At 35.6% G+C, this 22,202-nt stretch overlaps 1 protein-coding gene across 4 annotated transcripts; it reads right to left on the bottom strand.

The window, feature by feature from the left end:
• Positions 1–9,504: 9,504 nt before the first annotated feature.
• Positions 9,505–22,160, bottom strand: foxp3b (forkhead box P3b). 4 transcript variants are annotated; one of them, XM_043246514.1, is made up of 14 exons: positions 22,030–22,160; positions 17,153–21,512; positions 16,282–16,370; positions 13,980–14,152; positions 13,567–13,675; positions 12,952–13,078; positions 12,766–12,870; positions 12,577–12,664; positions 12,290–12,364; positions 11,922–12,060; positions 11,223–11,299; positions 10,968–11,069; positions 10,461–10,582; positions 9,505–10,329 (listed from the first exon to the last, which is right to left on the bottom strand). In XM_043246514.1, the coding sequence occupies exons 2-14, from the start codon at positions 17,173–17,175 to the stop codon at positions 10,239–10,241; spliced, it is 1,320 nt and encodes a 439-aa protein (XP_043102449.1). In that variant the 5' UTR covers positions 17,176–21,512; positions 22,030–22,160; the 3' UTR covers positions 9,505–10,238. The 4 variants fall into 4 exon arrangements, with proteins under 4 accessions (XP_043102449.1, XP_043102448.1, XP_043102450.1 ...); XM_043246513.1 differs by having other exon boundaries at positions 17,153–21,536; positions 22,030–22,151; XM_043246515.1 differs by having other exon boundaries at positions 13,980–14,125; positions 17,153–21,536; positions 22,030–22,151.
• Positions 22,161–22,202: the final 42 nt, after the last annotated feature.

Below are 22,202 nucleotides of genomic sequence, written 5' to 3'. Positions count from 1 at the left end.
TTTTTGGCTATTCATCAGGCATGACCCACAGAGTTTTGTGATGGTTGGTTTTCTCCAACGGATATGAACAATTTCCCATCAGACAACGGGAGAACAGGAAGGTCAGAGAAAGAGTCAACAAAACCCACCTGTAACTGTCAGCTTTTCCCAGAAGAAGCCTTTTTTTGCTCTCTTTCTGGCCAATGAGTGTGTCTGACTATATCAGTGAGAACTATACTGAGACGTTCTGGTTCTGCTGAGATCATCAAGTGTCAAAGCATTAAGATCACAACCTCTCAAAGAAGGGAACATGTGAAATCTAATCATGAGTCTCTAGATCCAGACAGTTAGCCAAAGTATAACTGAAGTCAACTAAAACACCTGTAGTTATTTAAGGTCCTTAGTGAGAAAAAGATATAAAACAGTCACGCTCTTTTCCAACAGCATCCTGAAACCCATTTTTATTTGATTAAAGGGCAAATACAAAAAGTGGCTGAACTCTACTGCGACAAGAATTTGACCTAAGGTCAAAGAGATATGAGTTTCTGTTTCTAATAAAACCCCAACCTCTGATAATCCATAACGGAGGCCTTAGTCCAAACTAATACCTCATATCTAATCTAACATAATTTTGGATAAGTGATTTGGCAGACACTCTCTATACTGTTTAACATTAGCAGCATGTGTCATGCTGATTTCATAAGTCTTCTGCGCCAGAGCACTGTGTAAATACATTTAAGGAAATCATACTGTTTATTTTAATTTATTACATCTAGACTTGCTGCACAAACTTAAATTCATTTTGTCGTATCTGCTTGATAAAACTGTGTTACATCATGGGTTAGTCATCATTAGTAATGTTGAGCTGCCATAATTGTTTGACGTTGTTGGTAAGAAATATGTTATCGAGAGCATGCTCTGAGCTAGTAGTCTTGGAAAAAGATGACATCTTCCAATGTGCAAAATGCTTGTTCAAACAAGATTTTCAACCAGGTTTTTCATAACATGCAATTAACAAACATTAATGACAACCGCATGTTTAATGAAAGAAATAGCACCCAATTAACTCAAAGAGGCAACAAACACAACACAAGTAATTGTTTCAGTTATCAAACGAAAAAACTAAATGCGTCTAATCCAAGCATGTCCACTGACACACAGTTTACACTGTCAAAGCAGTGCTTCACAGAAAATCAGACTGTTGACCAAGCAGACAGATACACAATCAGCAAAGGGCCTTCTGTCTGCGAAAGAAAGGGATTGTGTCTTGTTTTAGAAAAATATCTAAAAGGATTTTCTCTTTCCATGATGGTTATCTCTAAATGAAAGGCATCCTGATACAAAAAGCTCAAAGCAACAGGATCAACTTCTGTTCTTATCAGGCCCCCGATCTCAATAAATCAAAGCAATTTGATTCAAATTTCAATGAGCTTTTATTCTTTTATTCACATGTTGTTGTGCTTTTATATGTACTTATATTGATTTCATTTTCAAATACATATATGCCTGATAAAAAAAATATTTCAAAACAAACTGTAGGATTGACTGTGGTCCCAGAAAACTGACAAAAGGCCCTCTGGTGATTTTTTTTTCTTTTTTTTCCATTTTTACTGGAGTTTTATGGCTTTCTTTGTCAGCAATGTTTTAAATTGTGTTTTTGTCTTTCAGACTCTCCTCACTGACTTCTCAGAGAGGATTTCTGGGGAAAGAAGGGCTTTTGATAACCAATCCAATAGGGATGCTCTTACTCTTTCTCACTCGCTCTGCCTCACTCCATAGTCCCGTTTGAATGCTGGGACGGGAAGGGGATTTGGGGGGGATGGGTGAATGGGGGCAGGGGGTGGACTATAGGCTCTATTTTTCCATGGACTCCATCCATCTCAACCGCATATTTCTGTCAGGTCCTGGGAGATGAGGCTAATTATCCTGCTATTCATCTTCTCGCTCTTCATCCTAATCTCTCCATCCCTCCCTCCTTCCCACTCTCCCTATACTTCGCTGTATGTGAATATATGCATGTGTGTGTGTGTGTGTGTTCCCACATTTCACTGTGTGTGCCTGAACATGAATGTGTGTCTTCATGCATGTAAGATTGTTTATACGGAAGCTGTTCGTATCATGATCTCTGCTTTTACAGAGCAGTCTCATTTAAAGTCCCATCAACAGAAACACCAGTCTGCCGGAGTCAACCTCATTGGAAATCCCTGGACCAGAATTAAGCATGACATGTCTGCGCCTGTGTTCACATCGCCAATCTAACAGGCTTTAAATCCCCTCTTCGTTCTGCTTTCTCTGTGTTTGTACGTGCGTACGCATTCGATTAACAGCAGCGGATCGGTTTGATACGCATAATCCAGGTAGTCTACTATTTCGCTCTCCAAAAAATGATTGACATCTACAGTCAATATGATGAAACTTTAATACAAAAGCTTGTCATGTTTTTTTTATAGTGGAGAAGAAAGATGTTGATGTTCAAAATGTTCTCACATTAAGAAAGAAAATGGTTCTTAACTGAAAGGTTTTTTTGGGAAACCCAAAGATAGTTCTCCCACAACCTTCTTTTGGAAACTTTATGTTTAGTTTTGTAAATCAAACTATGGTGCAATTGTCTGTCAGTACACCAAACAAGTGTACCAAGACCCCCAGAAAAGGTTGGTCTCAGCCCGCTTCCAAACTTTTTTGACTGAAATATGTACGCAACATGGACCAAAAACATCTGAACAAACCAAAAACACTCTTTTCTCATGAGCCATATGAGTTTGTCATGTCTCTCATTACAGATAAGTACAGCTGCCAAATGCCATCAGTTTATTTGTGTGTGTGTGTTAAAATGGATGAATTCCTGGCACTGTTTTGTCTCCTTTTAAAACAAAGTCTTTGTGAGTTATCAGCTGCTAAAATATCATTATATGTGCTCATACACGCATATAAGTTTATTTGCAAACTATATCTATATTAGATCCCACAGCCCAAGACATGCACATTAGATTAACTGAAGACTAAATTGTCACCAGATGTGTGTGAAGATGGAAGACTTCTCTAAGAATTGACTGGTTTTTGCAATAAATATAGCTGAAATGGTGTTAAGAAGGAAATAAATGAAAAAAATATGTCAAATTAGATTGCAAAGTTTTAATTACGTTCCGTTTCTTTTGTTATCATAAAATAAGAGTGTGATTGCTAATTGAACCAGGACTAAACAGAATTTCCTTCTTTGGTCCAGACCAAGAAAAACAAAAGAACCAAGAGAACCAAACTATGTGTGAACACATCCTAAGTCAAAACAAAGAGGCGAGATTGTTCCATTCTGATTTTCAACTGCCTATTTGTCCTCTTTTTACAATCTTCTCACATCTCCAGATGTCTTTGCCCAGGTAATTAGATCACAGCACTTGATAATCTAAAAAAAAAAGGAGATAAGATTCCCTCTCTCTCATTCGCTCTCTCAACCCCATTATGGTTTCTCTCTCCCCCAGAGCTATTTGACTACTGTATCATGACTTGAAAGTTGAGGAAAGTCCTGAGCTGTCAGGAGGCATCAGAGAGCTGCGGTGCCCTGCGGTGAGATCGTCTCTCCGTGCTGCTAAGATGGAGGCCAGCGCCCTTTCATCCTCTCCTGCAGAAAGACGCTCTTTCATTCTCTCAAAGGTAACATGTCTAACAACATCAAGGTGAGGGAGATTGCAGATGTGGTGCAGGAAATTCTGCTGTGCAACTGGGATCCTTGAAGGAACAAAGCATTAGTGAGAAAATATCAAATGCACTGGGGGGTTGGTGTAATGAATTTAGATAGTCTATTTAGATACCAACATCTATGTTTGGGAAGAAAAGCCCAGCTTGAAGTTTCACAAACCTGAATGGATGACCAGGGCCTTTTCTGATGAGAAATTAATGAGGTCTAGCAGAGTCTATTAAAATGTCTCTCTGCTAAATATGATTTTCCTCTTTCAAGGTCATACAAGTGGCAGCAATTTAGATAACTGTGTACTGATGTAATTAAGCTTCGTACGGTGTAGACACAGCTCGATCCTCACAGACAACAAATCAGTGACATCTTTAAACAAGAACAAAAGAGCCTAACTGTATTAAACACGGACCAGGAAATTTAGCAGAGTGAAGACTGTAGGATTTGGGTTACAGTAAATTGAACTGAATTCAACGGAAATGGGTAAACTGAAACACGTTCATTTTGTCAGTTAGTCAGGGGAGGGGGGAAGTCCTTAGGCATGAAAATAATAACATTTATTTGTTCATTTCATCATTCACAGAGCACATGGACATCTATTGTTGGCGTCTCATTGGGATAGTGCTATGTTAAAAGATTTACAGCTGTTTTAGTGCATGTATACACTAATGCCCATGCATTAGATCTGCTTTTATATTTCTTTAATACATGCAGTTTCATGTTTGAGAGGTTGATTTTTAAAGCTTACAGGATATCGTTTTTTTACTTTAAAGCTGTTTTTATTCCTTACTTTTTAAATGCCTTTCATACATTGATCTTATTATTTTCCCAAAATGTATAAAATGACATTTCCATTATAACGCAATTTCCATTCTAAGTACATTTTCATATAAACCCCTCATTCATTCATTCGTTCGTTCGTTTATCTTTTCCGTGATTTAATGTTATTAAACAAAAAACGTGAAGTGACATTATGAACATGTTCATATTTTTTTCAGAAATCTTTTATATAGGCACTTGAACATTGGTAGTGGACAAAAATTAAAATGAAAACAAGTGGGAGTGTTTTTACTGTGTTAGTGGGTATGTGCGGGTGTGTTGTTAGCATACAGTCATTTTATTAAGATGAATAGACAGACAGGCAGAGAGTGAAGTGTGACCTTTAGCCTCATAATCCTACTTACAATGCAGAGAGAGCCCTGAACTTACCAGAAAAACACTGCCTGTCTACCTCCTGCTGAGAGCGGAGAAAATGAATGCTTGATGCCGGGTACGTCAGCACGTGAGGCCCACACCAATACAAACTCAGTCACACTTGAGAACAAAGACACAATAAAGGGGATATTAACAAATATATTTATCTACATCTGTTTCTCCAAACCCCAGTGAGTGGGAACATTTCACCATCTCTTTTAAATCACAAAGTAGTTTGGTTACTGAAAAGCTGACAAATCATTGAAGGAAGCGTAAAGGATTAACACCTCTGAGATGCTTTTCAGCGCAATTTTCCCAGCAAATGCCCAAAAAATGAAGTTTTATAGTGCAGCTGCTTGCATCAGGTTGTACAGGTGCTGAGTGATTTACGGCTCTTCTCTGTGATGTGGTTTAGTTGAAGGAGTGTCATTTATGCTATTCCTTATCTCTGTCCCGGCCTGTCAAACATACCAGCCCGCTGGCTCCGTGTCGAGCGTTTGCACGTCTCAGAGATGGGAAGTTGTCAGGGAGTGACGAGACAGAGGTGAAACAAAATCTACAAGCCCGATTCTCTGTTGAGTCTGTCTTTCTTGTCAAAGAGCGACGGCTAATGAAGTGTGCAATATTCGATTTTTTGCTGTATGCCTAGCTTTTAACTCCTGGTTCTAAAGCAGGTATTTAATGGTAAAGGTACATTTCATTACATTTACAAGTGTGGTTAGCAATGTTTTTTTACCTGGTTTTATGAGGCACCAAATATGTACAGTGCTTAGCAAGAGACGCTTAATCGAGTGTTGCATGTCATTTCAGCGTTTCCGGGGAAATGGTCTAGTTGTGGTGACTGACTAGTTGTGGTCACTGGATTACTCATTTATGTTTGTCCTTTATTTTTTTAATTTATATTCAAGATGTAATATTTGTAGTACTGTCCGAGAATATATATTGGACATTTTTTAACTACTGCATGATTAATAATGTTTCTCAGAATTAGTCATTAATTGCACTAGATGTTCATTTTCAGGAAATGTTTTTGTAAAATGTAAGATATGATATTTGAAAGCACATGTTTTGCTGTATTTGTTCAAAACGCGCGAAAACCAGACATATGTTTTTAACTGCAACATTTGACTGATTTAGTTTTAAATTGATTTGTTTAAAGGGGCAATGCACATTAATAAACATAATTGTAAAATGTGTCAGAATTAGCCCCGAAAAGGCTATTTTTCATCTGCAGACCCTTGACAGAATGCAAAAAAGTCATAAACACATACATATATGATACAAAAAATGTAAATGATAATAAACTAAAATACCAAAACAGTGAACAGGTGTTCTAATGCTCAAAAACTATTTTAGTGGTGAAGTCAGGCTATGTATAGTCTTAAACCGTATACAAATATGTACATATTTTATCAGATTATGCCAGTTGAGCATATTTTATTTTTTTTAATATTGAACAATGATAAAACTGAACTGAACTTTTGGTGATTGTTTATGCAAAGTTTTGAATGGTTTCAGAGTAGTAATACTAGCTTGTGACCAAGTGAATATATAAGAAATAATTATGGAATAAACATACGTCATTGCACCCTCAGATGACATATAATCACGTATAATTAAAAAATTTGCTAGGCTGAATCCAACCCGGTTACAGACCTTTTTAACCTGCTCCTTAAATTAACGTTTTGAATGAATCAGAACACCAAGATACTTATACTCAGATACTACTTGTAATCTTTTCCTTGATACAAATACATCTTGCACTACATTTAAACTATTATTTTTGGAAAAGAACATACACCCTGTTTTAGAGATGTTTAACTGTAAACAGCATTGTTCTAGCCAAGCTGTGACATGAATCAGGCATTTGAGACACACTACTATTGTGCTCAAAAATAATATTAGTATTAGGACAGACAGATGGAAGGTCATTAATATACAACGTAAAATTAAAGGACCGAAAACAGATCCTTGTGGAACACCGGTGGATGTACCCAAAGGTGCATTTATAATTCTGTATACTAACATACTGTGTGCGGCCTGACAGGTATGACTCAATCTCTCTTAGAGTATGTGGAGAAAAATTAAAAGCTACTAATTTAGACATGATAATTCTGTGGTTTACAGTGTCAAAGGACTTTCGCTAAAAGAACTATTATTAAAATAATCAGTGATTTGTTCAGCCATTAATTGCTCTGCAACCTTTGAAGCTGTAGGTAAATATATAAGTATGATCGCCACTTTTGAATATAGGCACAATAACAGATGATTTCCAAGCACAAGGGAACATCTCCTGAGAAACTGACAGATTGATCATTTTAGTGATAGGAGTAACTAATGACTCACTGAGCTCTTTAAGAATGATCCCATCCATACCGTATACATCCTTAGCTCTGGATGGTTTAAGAGATGTAATTGTTCTTTTAACATCTAATTCAGAGGCTGACCTTAAAGTAAGGGCTTGTTCTACTGTACTAGACAATACCAAGTCCACAAAGTAATTATTAAGTGCTTCAGCTACATCAGCTGGATTGTTAGTCAGTTTCCCATTTACCATCAATTCAAGTGATGACATATCATTTCTTTTATCACATTTTATGTAGTTCAGCTGATTCCATATTGTTTTAGAATTACCTCTTCCTTTTTTGTCAGGAAAAAAATCAGTTTCTTCCCCAGATATCTTACTCGTTTTAAGCTTTTATTTTGACTTTCACTACTTCATCCAATATTTTGTAACACTTTGCACTTATTATGAATTATTAATCTAAATTTAAACCATTTCCTTCTAAAATTAATTGCTGACATAATCATTCCTCGTCTGCCTGGATCTTACTGCATCAGTGACTTAAAACATGTGAACCGGAGTCAAGAAGTGATGGTTTTATTCTTACCGTTATCACACCTTTAAACAGATCGCATGCACCCTATCTGTGCTCCAATGCAATACTTTAAAACCAAAATTACAGAGCATTCTGCACTCACGACATTTGAACCTGTAAAAAATCTCAGAGATGACACACTTTCCACCTGAAGACACCTATACTGAGTGTATATAAAAGAGCTATGATTATGCTCAACTATCTAGCCTGGGGAAAAAAAAAAAACGCTAAAAAAGGACACTGTCCATTAAAGCTGAATGTTTTCTCTGGCTGTAAAAGTCTTAAGAAAGTCCCTAGAGGACATACCATCTTCCTTTTCCGCTTCATATCTACGGCAGGTTCAGGTAATGAAAACACAGCAGTCGTATAACACACCAGACGCAGGGGCTGAGACACCTGTTTGGTGCTGGAAGTCAACAGGGGAGGAAGAGCAGGTAATAAGCACCTGACACAGAGAGAGACAGCTGTCAGAAACAGTGAGGCTGTTCAGAGGCCATTATAATGAGGTGTGTTCTGAAAAAAAAAACCCTCCAAGTGTAATTAGGGTCCAGCTAACTCTAGCCTGCGGCTGTCAACTGCCTATTTTTCATCATTATACATCTGCAGGACTCAAGGCCAAGGAAACAAGAAAAAAAAAAATAGCGTTTGAAATATTTTGTCAGATCAGTGCGGAACCAATAAAATGATCAGCGGGCATGAGGAATCCCGTTGAGACAGCTGGAAAACGTGAGCAATAAAACGACTGGAATATTCTCGTCTATATTTCGGAAAACGCCACAATACTATATTTTAGAACATACTGTAATTTTATAAATTACATTTCTATATTAATACGATATTTATCTAATTGTAATGCTGTCTTTTTTTACCTATTTAAGAAGTATATAGACGCGTACAGTCACGTGATTTCAGCTAACAAGGCTTCGTTTCGTCGTAATGTTTCGAGCTTTGTTTTGTGGTTCGCCTCTAGACGACGTTGGCGAAAACATGAAACATTGTCTAATCGTTTTAAATCTTTTGTTAATTAATTTTATTAATAATAAACAAGGTTATGGAAAAAAAAAGCTAGAATCAAAATTAAAAAGTCCTGCCTAAAAACACAAATCAAACACTACAAATTAAAAAACATATACAAATTATAATTTATAAATGTATACATTTATTTGTATGCATAGCCTACACTTTATACTCAACGGAATGAACTTTTGGGTTGTGTTCACGTTCTCCGTTTTGGTTTTGACCATCAGGTGTCACCAGAGTGCAGTGATTCGATATCTGTTATTTGTTATTATTATTATTATTATTATTATTATGACTTGATTTTACTTGAATTAAAAGAATTGTTTTTTCCATCTCTGCTAATTTGTCACTTGTTCATGACACTGTCTTTGCTTTCACTGCAGAAGACTGTTGTGTCGTACAGAATAGGCTACTGTCGAAGGTTTAATACAGGTAAGATTAAAAATTAGTATTTCATCAGTATTTCATTTACACAGTTTATTTCAGGTAAGTATCCATGTAATGGCAAACGACTGACTTACTGGCTACATTATGCCTTATCCTGCAAACTAATAATAATAATTATTATTTTTCTTTAGACTGCAGTGTCAACTACTCTCAGTGACATTGTGGGAATTTAGAGAGTGGCACTGGAGTGTAAGGGTGAACAAAAGCCTGCGGTGGCAGAGGAGCACAAAAGCACAGGCTGAAACATCATAATGGATGGATGCGTTCAAGCTGGAAGACAAAAAAGAGAACCACAGGGGAGCAGATACAGTAGATTTATTTACTCTCCACCTTAAGACTGCAGCATGAAATCACAGCTGTGCAAAATAAGGTGAAAAAAAGGTCCTTTTGCACATCTGTGGAAGAATAAACGGCAGAAAAAGAATGTCATTTTATTTAAAATTAACACGGTGAGGAATTTATAACACATATTTGATTCAACGTACAATTTGCTTTTAATCAAATCCGCTTTAGTGGCTCAAAAATGATTTTACATTATCAATATAATCAGAATACGATTTATAAATGTGGATAGGAAATGTCTTTGTCTTTCATTCTAGCAGTTATGATGATGCTTTTTGTCTTTGCCTGCTCTGCTCCAGAATCACCACACCCTAAAACCTGCACACGCACAGATGCCCTCTTCTGGTCAGGTTTGGTCTGTCAGTGTTTCATTCTAAACCATTTTGGATATTTCAATATGTTGTATTTCTTTCTCTTTTTATCATTTTAACTACATACAGTACAACATATCAAAATGTTAAACTAAATTACATTCAAAATTACATTAATTTACATTGACTAACTATTTATGTGCTTGTTTTTAACATACATTACATACATAAACCAAGACAGAAACAGCATATTTTCAGACAGAGATGCAAAAATTAATATTAGCAACTATCCCTTTCTAACTGGAACAAAACTAAAACTCTACGATCTATTTTTGAACCTCGTTTTTTTCTGCATACTGCATTAAACATTTGGAAAATGCTTCACTGAGAATTTGAGGCTGTTATTGATACATCTGAGGCTTCGTGGCTTGGGCAATGGGAGACAGGTGTCAGCCATTTGAAAGTGTAGTCCCTGTAAACCAACATATGAGACATTACGTGACTTTTCAAAATATTTTGTGAACTGAATTCATATTTTGATCATCTTAAACATCTCATCATGTATGCAATTTGTCTAAGGATGAGGGAAGAACATGAGAGGACCTGTGGATTTTCTGCCCTTTTCTCTTCTGAAACTCTTCCTCATCCACTGTCCACACCGCCCCCGACCTCCCATCCACCCGCACAAAGCATTTGTGGAGACTAAGATTGTGTCGCACAGCATTCTGAGAAAAAGGTTGAAACGGTTGTTAATCAGAGAATATAATTTCTATGAACATAAAAGAGGCCTCTGGCGGTCATTGAGATTATTCAGCTTGATCGTATGACAACAGCGGCACCATGTGGACGTAAGTATACTGTCCCAAAGTGTTTTGCTCTAATGTCAGACCAATCTTAGGATCTCAGTAATAAACCTGCTCAAGACTGGAGCTTTTTTGTTTTAATTAAGCTAATTTATATGGCATTAAATCATACACACAACCAAATCTCTCAGTCTCAAACAATATGATACATTATTGATAACTGTGGATAAGTTTTGAACTGAACAGAAATAGGACTGTCTCAGATCTAGAAATGATGATTAGCCGGCAGCGTGAGCATGTATAGTACCTTCCATGTAGGAGAATTATGACGGAAATAGAAGAACATTCTTGTGAACCAGTTGTAAATTTCATTTAGCGTCCTCTGTTTGTCTGGAGCTTCCAGGATTGACTGCAGGAATCAATGATACGTTATATATATAAAATGTAATTTTTTTTTAAATATTAGGATTAATATATAAGTATATATATATGTACAAATTTATAGATGTAGATATAGATATAGAAATAGATACAATAAAGGCAAACATAATTATTTACTTACCCATCTGATTAAGAAAGCATATGTATATGGAGGTCGCAAGTTAGCATATTTGTAGTATTCAACACTATTAACAAAATCTGTAATTGCCAGAAAACAATCAATCAATTAATCATTTTTATTTATATAGCGCTTTTAACAACACAGGTTGCATCAAAGCACCAAATTACTAAGCAAAACATTGCATAATAATTCTTGGAAATTAAACACTCATATGTGAATTGTGCTTTAAGTAGTCGCTATGTGTTTTGCTGCATGTGCAAAACATACAGCCAGGTAACGCCTATGAGTCAGTCATTTTCGATAATATGTCTGCAACAACGCATCTAGCAAATGAGGTTTTATAATAGATGGCTTATGAGCAAAACTCCAGCTGAGAGCGTCTGAACTACATTTGGTCCAGATCTTAAGCTTCCATTGTGGTCTGCATGCCAAGTGTGGCAACAGGAAGCAAGCAATCTCACAACTTCAACTGTAGTCATAGTGGTAGACCACCAACTTTCAACTGTCTGGCCAACAACATAAACACATAAAGAGAAAGGAAGAAAGCATAAGATAAGTGTGACCTCGTAAACATCGGTATAGATAGGAACCTCAGTATATTTTCAATGCCTTCAGCATCTGCATTTCTGTTCCACTTGATTGGATTTTTCTAGTTTAATGAATCTTCTCAGCTAGACTGTGTGTTTTAGCAGGTTTTACCTGGCAGCAGGTGTGGTGGGGGCATGTGCCAGGGTTCCTGTCGTACCAACGCTTCACTAGTTCTCTCTGTCCTGCCATCTGGTTCCCCCAACAGGGGCATATTTAGTGCCAGCCGCCTCCACCAGCCTGTATCAGAACCCTGAATGGAAACACACAAGTCAGCCCTACATATGAGAGCGATATTGAGCACAGATATGATTTCCCGTAGAGATCTTGAGATGTGAAGGCTTCATCTGCACTTTCTATAAATTTACTGACGTTTTATGAAATCACAGAAAGGAAATGTCGTGTTCACTGTGAGAATTGTTATTTCTAAACGCTCTCATGAAACTTCTGGCAGTGTCAAAGAGTATCCTCAAGAGTCTTACGGTACGCGTGGCGATGTATTCGAACAAATGAAGGTGAAGCTGCATGGCGTGAAGTTTCTGCTTCTCCTGGATGAGCTGCAATCATCACATATAGCATGTTAGAGTCAGTGGGTTCTCAAACCACTTTTACCAAGACGTTTGATTCGTTTGGAATCACACTGAATGACTCAAAACCAATGAAACCATGATTCACTTTCTTGTGCCTCATTCATGATAACCGATGATGATCAATGATGCAAAGCGTGACTTGTGTGTTCTGTCTGTGAGAGATTGTATCGATGTTGAACCTGATTCTCCATGTGGCGTACCAGGTCCTGCTGAACTCGCCACTGTGCAATCGTTTTCTCATCTGTGCTGTGTTCTTGGTTTAGATGTCTAGACGGATTCATAATCAAAATGTTCTTTCAAAAGTTTGAAAATGACTGATTCCAAAAAGGGAGACTTTTTGACGTTAATTTAGATAGTCGAGAACGTACCTCAGAAAATAAGTATAGCCTTCAAAGACTTTGTCACAGCCTGGCCAGCGACATTGTCCATTTATAAAAAGAGAGCTGGATCTCTGGATTTCTGACTCAACGTGGCTGCGGAGGACGTGTCAGGCACAACAAGATTCTTATTGATGAACACTGATGAACCTTTTTTTTTTGTTCACTGATAATTACCTTTGAGAATGAAAGCTGGGAGAATGTTTCCTGTGCTGGCTTGAGCCAGCAACGGCTTGGATAGAAATCTGTGACCTGTGACCTGTGTCTTTTCTTCTGTTCATGGCTGCTTGGTGGCTCTCATTTGCTAAAGAATAAAGCAAAACGGTGCACACTTGTGAGTACTTCCAGTAATCATATTACATTGTTTTTAAATAAGTAAAATATTATGAATATTACCATGCAATCAGCAAAAAAATTAAAAATTTGGTCAAACATTTACATACCTCCTACAGAATCTGCAAAATGTTGTTATTGTTGTTTTCAGATTTATTTGTGTAAAATTAGTTAGCATTATTTAGTTAGGAATAAGTACAAAATAAACAAAAAAATTACATATAACCACAACAATATTATATCAAATATATGTACACTGTTAAAAAGCACATGCTTTTGTTTTATTTTATTTTTTTACCTTTTCAATTGAAACACTTATAATTATCAACTGTGTTTTAAAATGCCTTTGCTCGTCATGATGTGTCAATATATGGAATATATATACATCTCTGAGGATTTCACCACTTTGACTATGTCAAGGAAAAATGTGGAGTTTGAATAATTCATTGGAACACAAACCCTGAAGCAGTAGAGCTGTAGAGCGAAGTACAGACGGCCTGATCGGGCCAGCCGGAGAATTCTGAAACAGCAGCTGAAGATACTGCATCCGTTCCCCATCAGCAGCTCTCTGCACACAAACACACGGAGAATCAGGCCATTTGTACTATAGCTTTTAAATATCAGTAGTTTATTAATGTACATGACATAGAGGGTGAAAAAATGAAATTTATTTGTATATATTTGCAATATATCATAAATATAAGGCAGTTCACATGGCTAACAGTTTTATTAGACAAAACAATTATTAGATAAAGCAATTTGGAATCTTTAAAAACACAAATACAATGTATTTTATGCAAACAACCTATAAAGGGATGTCATTTTTTTTAAAGCATCGCTAAAGAAAGTACCAGAGAATGAAGCTCACTCACAGAAGTAAGATGTTCCACATTCTGAGGTGAAGAAGATTCGTTTAACAGAGGAGGAGATGCTTCACGCTCTTCTTTTAGTGGTGGCTGTCGTTCATTTTCTCTCCCACTTCCTCTCTTGCCACTCTCTCTCTCAGACTTAGGCATTCCTGAAGTCAAGAGTTTGATAAAAAATTCTGTAGGACAGTAAGTAAATGTTATACTTTATCTTGTTACAATGTTATAGTTAACATTGTATTTCTCTTTGTTAATATGATCACTTAATATTGCAAAAAAAAAAAAAAATCTGTTCTCAACACTTTTTGAGAGTTTTGAGGTTAACTGATCTATTTATTTATCTTTATCTTTTTCTTATTTATGAAAATACCGTTCAACAGCATTGTATTATATTTAAAAAAAAAAAAAGTTTGCTAATGAGGGACTTATAGTTACATCAATAATGTTTTATTTGTTAATTTGTGGAGAACAATATTGTACTATTACATATGTATGTATGTGCAAAAACAGATAACAAAATCATGTTTTTTTTATATAATTTTCCTTATTGAAAATTACAGACAGTTAGCTGTATTTCTGTAATCAAAAGAACCCAACTTCAGTTTGATCGGGATTAACTAGAATGCACAGTGAAAAAAAAAAAAATTTGTGAAAATTGTTAAAAACATAGTTATGTGTTTTACAATTGAACACTTTACACACACAAGCCTTTTTAACCCCAGTAAATATGGAAAGATGGCCCTTTTGAATAATTTTATATTTTGTGCTAAACCAACTATTTTAGTGAGTATTTCTATTTATTTCCTCTAATACGAATTCACATCATCCTGCACATGCTAAACTTAGATCTAAACATGTTAGAGTTTCTAGGCAAATACAGATTGCTCTTCCTATTTCTTACACTACAATTTTGAAATGTATTTTTTCATTTAAAAAAATTGTTCCGCTTTAGATATTAGTCCACAGACTTTATATTTGTTGGCAACACGTATAGAAACTATGTATAGAGAAATCAAAAGAAATACTATAGGCATCTCACAGAAAACTGATTACATCAAATTTGACACGCATGAAAGGTATGCACTCCAAGTCCCCAGAAAAGGGCAACACGAGTGTTGCTTGAATGCAAACCCAAAACATGTGTGACATCTATCTATCATACGAGACACAAACCTCTCCCACCTCTCAGGAAACCACAGACACACACTTTGCATTTTGCAAAAACATGCACGATAGAGGCAACCCAACAGGATAAGGGATATCATGTGGTCGGTGATGTTATTGAGTTATTGAGAGTTGAGATCAGAGCATCTATAACAATAAAAGGATGTTTTCATGTGCTCCTCTGCACTTTAACCAAACATCTAATGCAGGCAAACGTGAAACGTTCAGTCGAAATTCTCTAAAAGCATTTTTTATTTAGATTTACTTTATTAATAAAAACAAAGCAAAAACAATTCAAATGATTTCAAATATATTCCGTTCGCTTTTCTAGAGAATGTGTGGATTGTCTGTCACTCTGTATGTAGTTTTGCTTTCAGGTTTCACCATTCAGCGATGGAATATTACTCACGCTTGATCATTTTCCCTCTTTTCACATACATGCAGTTTTTACATGCAGTCTCACAACACAGAATTTGAGTGAAACTACATATAGGCATCAATATTTGTCAGCTACTTTCCATTCCATCTCCACCACATGAAAGTTGAAAAACTTAACTTTGTTAGTGTTCATAAAATCAGAATGTTATCCGCGAAGATTTGAGAAAAAAACAAACAAAATGACTCACAGTGACCTTAAATTTATCTCTTTTATCCGCCCACTCTTATATTTCCGATGTTTGAGTATAGACATACATGCAATAAAGATAAACAGTAAATAATGTTAATAATAACACTCTCAATTTTTAATATGCGACATACATTGTACCATGAAGTAATCATCTGCTTTACGTTAAGTTAAGTTTAAATGCAAATATTTAGAAATGCAAATAAAGTGTTCAAATAATAGTCCTATACTTTATTTTCCCTGGAAAATGCATGTCCATTAGCACCAAATACATTTTTTTATACAAGCCAAAAAGTCCCAGCATCTTATATCATATGTGCATGCCGGTGTTGTGAATTCAGATTTGAGGATCTATACACTTTTTTGATTGTTTGGAAATATCATAATCCATAGCTGTCACATGTAAGGCCTGCATGAGATACTTTGTCATCAAAGTTGTTATTCAGGCAGCATTAAATCAAGTACGGTTCAGAAACATGTACCGTAATTAAATATGTACCAACATGCAGCGTTCTTTACCTTGTGCCTTTGTAGTCAGTCGTTGTCTTCCTGTGCAGTTCTGGTTAAAAACAACAGTGACAGGATCTTTATAGGATAAAAATAACAATCTGAAAAAAGAGAGATAAAATCTCAAATCAAAGGAATGAAAGCAATGTTGTGGTTCTTTAATTTACATTAAGAGTCAAAGATCACATGCAGATGACATGCATCAATATCATTCTTCTGTGTATCGCAAAGTGCATGCTTAAGAGTAAAGACCATCTAACACGTCAGTCTGCAGAGATTGAGCGCGAATGTTCTAGTGGAAGACGAAAGTCATAACCACTGCAATTCACTGGCAATTTAAAAATGAATGTTAAATGTTATGTCGGGCTGTGTTTCTATCACCTTAAATGTTTTATCGGGAAAAGCACAGTATTAAGTGATTAACAAAACAGGTGTTGTTTGAACATTTTAATGCTATCATAAGATTTAGAGACATGTTTACAGATTATTCATACCTTCTTTTTTTTTTACATATGAAAAAAAATTATAAAAACAATCTATTAGAATGTTGTGCATTCTATAGGTTTATATCATATAGCCTATGACATAACTACTATGTCTTATTAGAATGGAAAAAAAACACAATTACAATAAAAATCTAACAAATTCATTATAACATACGCAATCTGATATATATATTTTTAAAATCTGTAATATATATATAAATTTACTGGTGATGTGATGGTGAATTTACTGTGATCTATGGCTGTTATTTCCAGTTGAGACAACAACGAACAAGAGTTTTTTTCGAAAACATGAGCAATAACTTTATTGTGCGAAACATCAGTTAAGTTGAAGGACAATTAATAGTTTCCGCAGCGCTGTAGTGCATATTAAGACTCACCTGAAGTTGCCACCTTCCCACATAGAGTTGTGTCATTACCAGTAGTCAGTATCCAGCACTTATTTATACTCAGAAAATACTGTGTGTCATCACAAAGGAAATAGAAAGAAATGTTCCACAAACAACATAGTTAGGGTATTCATAAACAACACGCGCCAACGACCATATGGCATCATACACTGAACATCATTTTTAAAGGAAAAAAAAGAGCCCCACGCATTATTTTAGTCAGTGACGTTTAAGATACATTGTTTCCGTTAAAGTTTCCAACACCTTTTGTGCATTGTTTTAAATATACAGTAAAAGGATTTACATGTTAGGTTTCCGAAGGAGGCACTGCATAAAATTTTATAAATAACAACAAATAAAATAATCAAGATAAAGTCTCATGATCTGTATCGTTTTGACTGTAAAGCTCTTTCCCTCCAATTTTCTCAATACAATCAGAATATAAATAACAATTGCTTTTTGAAAATTGCATATATGATTACATAAAAAATCAATGAATGCTTCTTTAAAATTATGCAGCTAATTTTATGTACATTACAGGCAAAATTCACTGTAAACTTTTGAACTAGTTTTATAAGAAAGTAAGTGAGAACCATGAAGGCGAAATCATCATCTGTCATACATACAAAAGAATGGATTAACAGTACTGCTGTGCCATAATTAATATTAAGGTTATTGTCATTTCTATACACAATGAGCGGTATAAGAAGACGCAGAGTCACAATGCAGAACAAGGGTTACGACAGCCAAAAGCATACAGTAATAGCATAATGTAGACAGTCGGCTGCATAATGACATGTGCGTTTAATAAAGGAATGATTCACCCCAGAAATGAAATTTCTGTCATCATTTACTCACGTTGTTCCAAACCTGCATGATTTTCTCTCTTCTGTTGAACACACATAAAGATACAAACCGAAAGGTCCACGGCCCATTTAAAGAAAATCAATTCGGCAAGGTTGTTTGAACTTTCTTCATAATTGTACAGAGGTTTGGAGCAACAAAAGGGTGAATGAGAAATTATAAAATTTTCAAATTGGGCTGAACAACCTCTTTAAAATCTTTGCTGTGTGTTTTTGTCAACAGACTTTAGATTTTACAGCGTAATACCACAGTATACAATATCCTGTTACACTTTTTGTGAAGCCTGTATTTATAATACATTACATTCTTAAGGTATTATAATAAATGCATAATGAATTATAAATAACTTTCAAATACGTTGTATCATATTATATTCATGAGAAAAAATGTTATGTATTATAATTCTTATTTGTGGTTATTGCTTTATGAGTATGATCATATATAACACACAATGAACATGAATCATCGACTTAAGTTGCAATGGATTATATTTCTCATTGTTATAATGCATTATAAGTCTCTTATCTTGCCCGTGTTACTTTACTAAAGCAGACAAATAACACTTATTAAGTAATAATAGTAATACAAATAATTCTCAAACAGCCGTAAGATCAGCTAAATGTGTTGAATGAATAATATGACACATTTGCTTTTAACTTTTTGAATAAAATTTTTATAATATCATGTTGATGGTACTCTTTAGACAGCTGTTGATAAGTAAATTCTGCAACTACATTAGAGTGTTAGTAGTGTGTCTGCTGAATATGTGCTAACACTTTATTTTGATGGTTCCTCAACAGACATACTGAGCACAGGAGTATACTAAGTACGTGAACATTCTACCTACCCTTCATAAGTCTTCTAATACTCTTAGGTTTATATAACAAACATTTAATAGTCTCGCAGGAGACACACAAATAACACTTAGCACCTAACCACTCACACTATGCTGCGCAGACCTTACAAAAACAACGTCAAAATATGATAAAGTCCTTTATAAATGAAGTAAATTTAAAATGATGTTCACTGTGCGTTATAAAAAATCATATTCATAAAAAATGATACGTAAATATTTTGTGTAGGCTATTACAATTGCTTTTAAGATTATTTATGAGATGATATAACACATTATACGTTTTGTTTTTTATCATCAATACGCATTTATTATAATGCCTTAAGTATAACCTTATAACGTATTATAAATACAGGCTTCATAGAAAATGTTAGCAAAGTGAGAATACTGTTGCATTTTCTTACTGAATGAAACAAGCTGAATAAAATCCCTGGGGAGGATCAACAAAGTGCATTGATTGACTTGGCAACCATTAAAATCTTTAGGCTGCAACGGGCACAACTGCAAAATGAACTTTTGTTCTTCAGCATTAAGGCTGCTATTTTTAAAGACACTTTCTTGCCTCGCATCTGTATGTTTCTTAGTTGTCCGGATATCTGCCTCAGTAGATATTTATCTTTTTTTACACAAATATGAGTCAAATGTGTTTTAAGTAGTATGACTCAGTATTTCTTATTGTAGGTGTTCTCTGATTCAGCTGATTCGGATCCGTTTGTAGGCGTAGAAGACGGATTCTACATTGTATTGTCGCCACTGAAACAACATGACCCAATATTCATATGTGAGAATTATCACACGAAGTACCAACCAGTGCCTGACCAAAGTGCGAACGCTGATGTTGAAATGTGAAACTGTCTGGGATTTTGTAACTGGGTCTCACAGCGTTTTGTTTTACATGTGAAACTTTGATCTTAATTTCTAACAGCGGCACGCGTTCATTACCAAACCTGCCGTTTCCAAAAACTCTGCTTACAGCTTTCACTGTAATAGACACCAATAACCGACCGTTAGTGAGTGACCTTTCTAGAAGATGCCATCTTCGTAGGTTAAAGTTTTCTACTCTTCCGAGGTGGCAGATATTTTTTCGGCTTTTCCATGGCAGGGTGTAATTAATTTTTTTTTGGGACCGGATCAACTCGTCCGAATCACACACCGACTGAACTTGACGGCCTTCGTTTAAAGCAAACAATTGCTAAAAACGGCTGCCGCGATCACACAGACACTCGCACACACACAAGAAATAAAATTTACATAAATGGGACTGTCCTCACAAGAGCAAACGAAAATTTTGTTTTGATGAGAATTCTTATTTTTGTGGTTAGCAAATGTCACACATCACATGTTCTGATTTCTGATAAGCGGCATTCTGATTTCCTCTGAAAGCCCGTCACTCAACGTCGACACTCACACGATTTTACATGCCATCAAATATGCACAGATAAACACTTTCACTGGAACGAGTGACAAACGCTCGTTCTAATTACGGAAAGCAACTTATCGCGATTAAATCTCTGTAGAATCAGTGAACAAATTCCGTGCTGTGCTTCTATATTTTATTGACTTATATCAGTCGTTATAGACCATTGTGTTATTTGCGCTAGGCCTTGCACTGAACAGGTGAATTGCATGATGGGAGAGTGATGGAAGCTGGTGTAGGTAAAGTGAAGGTTAATTCATTATCAACTGTTTATAGCACTTCTATAGACTACGAAACACTACTAAATACAGATTTAAGCCAGTTTTTTTTTACTGGCCTTTGCGTTAGAACTTGGTGAAGAAATGTATTTGGCAATGAAAGTAGCTAAATAAAAAGGATTCAACTGTGTTAAAAGAGGACTCGGCTATTATTTAAAAATAAAATCAGAAAAAGTAATTGAATTCAGTCATGCAGCAAAATTCTATTTTAGAAATGACAACGTTACAGTGTAATGAGCATTGAAATTGTGGTAATGTTTTTATAGAAATCGATTCTGTATAAAATAAATGCAGTATTATTTTAAGTAATGTTTTGAAGTAATGTTTTCTTCGATGTGAAATAAGCAGTAGTGTTTGAAATAAATAGCTACAGTAGCATCTATCCTTCTGCCCACTAGAGGGCGCGTAGTGTATACGTGGTATTCTTATTAATTTAGGCTCAAGTAAATTAGCTTTTCTACTTGAGACTAATGCTAAGTGATTTAAGATGTTATGATTATGAAGAAAAATGCATTCCGTTATTTAAACTATTGTATAATCAATACATACAATAATAGCCTATACAACAATGTTAGGAAACATTTGCACTTCTATGGGGTAACTTTTAACTTTATATCCCAAATAAATCATCTTTACATCTCAGACCACGGTTGCATCACATAACAATCATCTTACCGAAAGAATAGGAAAGCATTAACGTTATTCTGACTTATTTCAATTGTAGCTACGTCTACATTTTTGTGCTTATGTTACAAATGAAGTAACCTTTTTAAAATATTACCAAATACGTCTGTTTTGCAGGCTGCTTTCATTGCTTTCAGGTGACTGATTGTGTGTCCTCAGGTCGGCTTTTTCTTTGTCGGGCGAGGCCATCTGTTCCCGCGGCTTCCAGCGGTTCAGGCAGCTGTTTGGCCAGACATGAGGGCACGCAGCGGATCGCTGTGTCACGCAGAGACGAAACACCTTTTTACCAGGAAGTTACAGATAGATTAAACGCTCACACACCAAGGGCCTACTGAGAGAGCTGGCTTACAACATTCTTCTCTTCAATCAAAAATGTGCCAAAGACCCAAAAGCCATAGAGGAGAGGATTGGGCTGTTATAAACACCTTCCATTTAAACTTAGATATGTTAATATTAGTTTTACAAAATTTGCCTAGTCAGTTTGTTGCATGAATTTATTACGACAAAGCTGTCACTGGGACAGCTGCCTACATAAAATCTTAACACTAAAAGTGCATATTAGTAGCCTATATTCATTTTATGCCAGCATATTAGCCTATCCATTGTTAACCCTAAAACAAAAGACAACCCAATGGCTATGAAAATAGCTAAAGCTTGGACCTTTAATTAAAAAAAAAACACTTATTTAGATGGCAATCTCCTTAGCCCACCAAATTCAAAGAGGTAAACAAATATGAAACATGTATTCAAAACTACAAAAAGACAGACTTACCGATATAGCCGGGATAGGTATATAAATGCAATGTATTTGTAAAAATCCTGATGATATTTTTTTTTTAATAAAAAAGCACAGGCCATTTAAAAGTTGTGGTTGTCTGTGTGACTTCAGTGCGCCACTGTGACTGTGTTGAGGAGAACAGCGTCAACGAGGCTGCCGAAAAATCC

This window comes from Puntigrus tetrazona, chromosome 8, assembly GCF_018831695.1.
Source record: "Puntigrus tetrazona isolate hp1 chromosome 8, ASM1883169v1, whole genome shotgun sequence".
Taxonomy (NCBI): Eukaryota; Metazoa; Chordata; class Actinopteri; order Cypriniformes; family Cyprinidae; genus Puntigrus; species Puntigrus tetrazona.
This window is presented reverse-complemented; position numbering and strand designations above follow the sequence as displayed.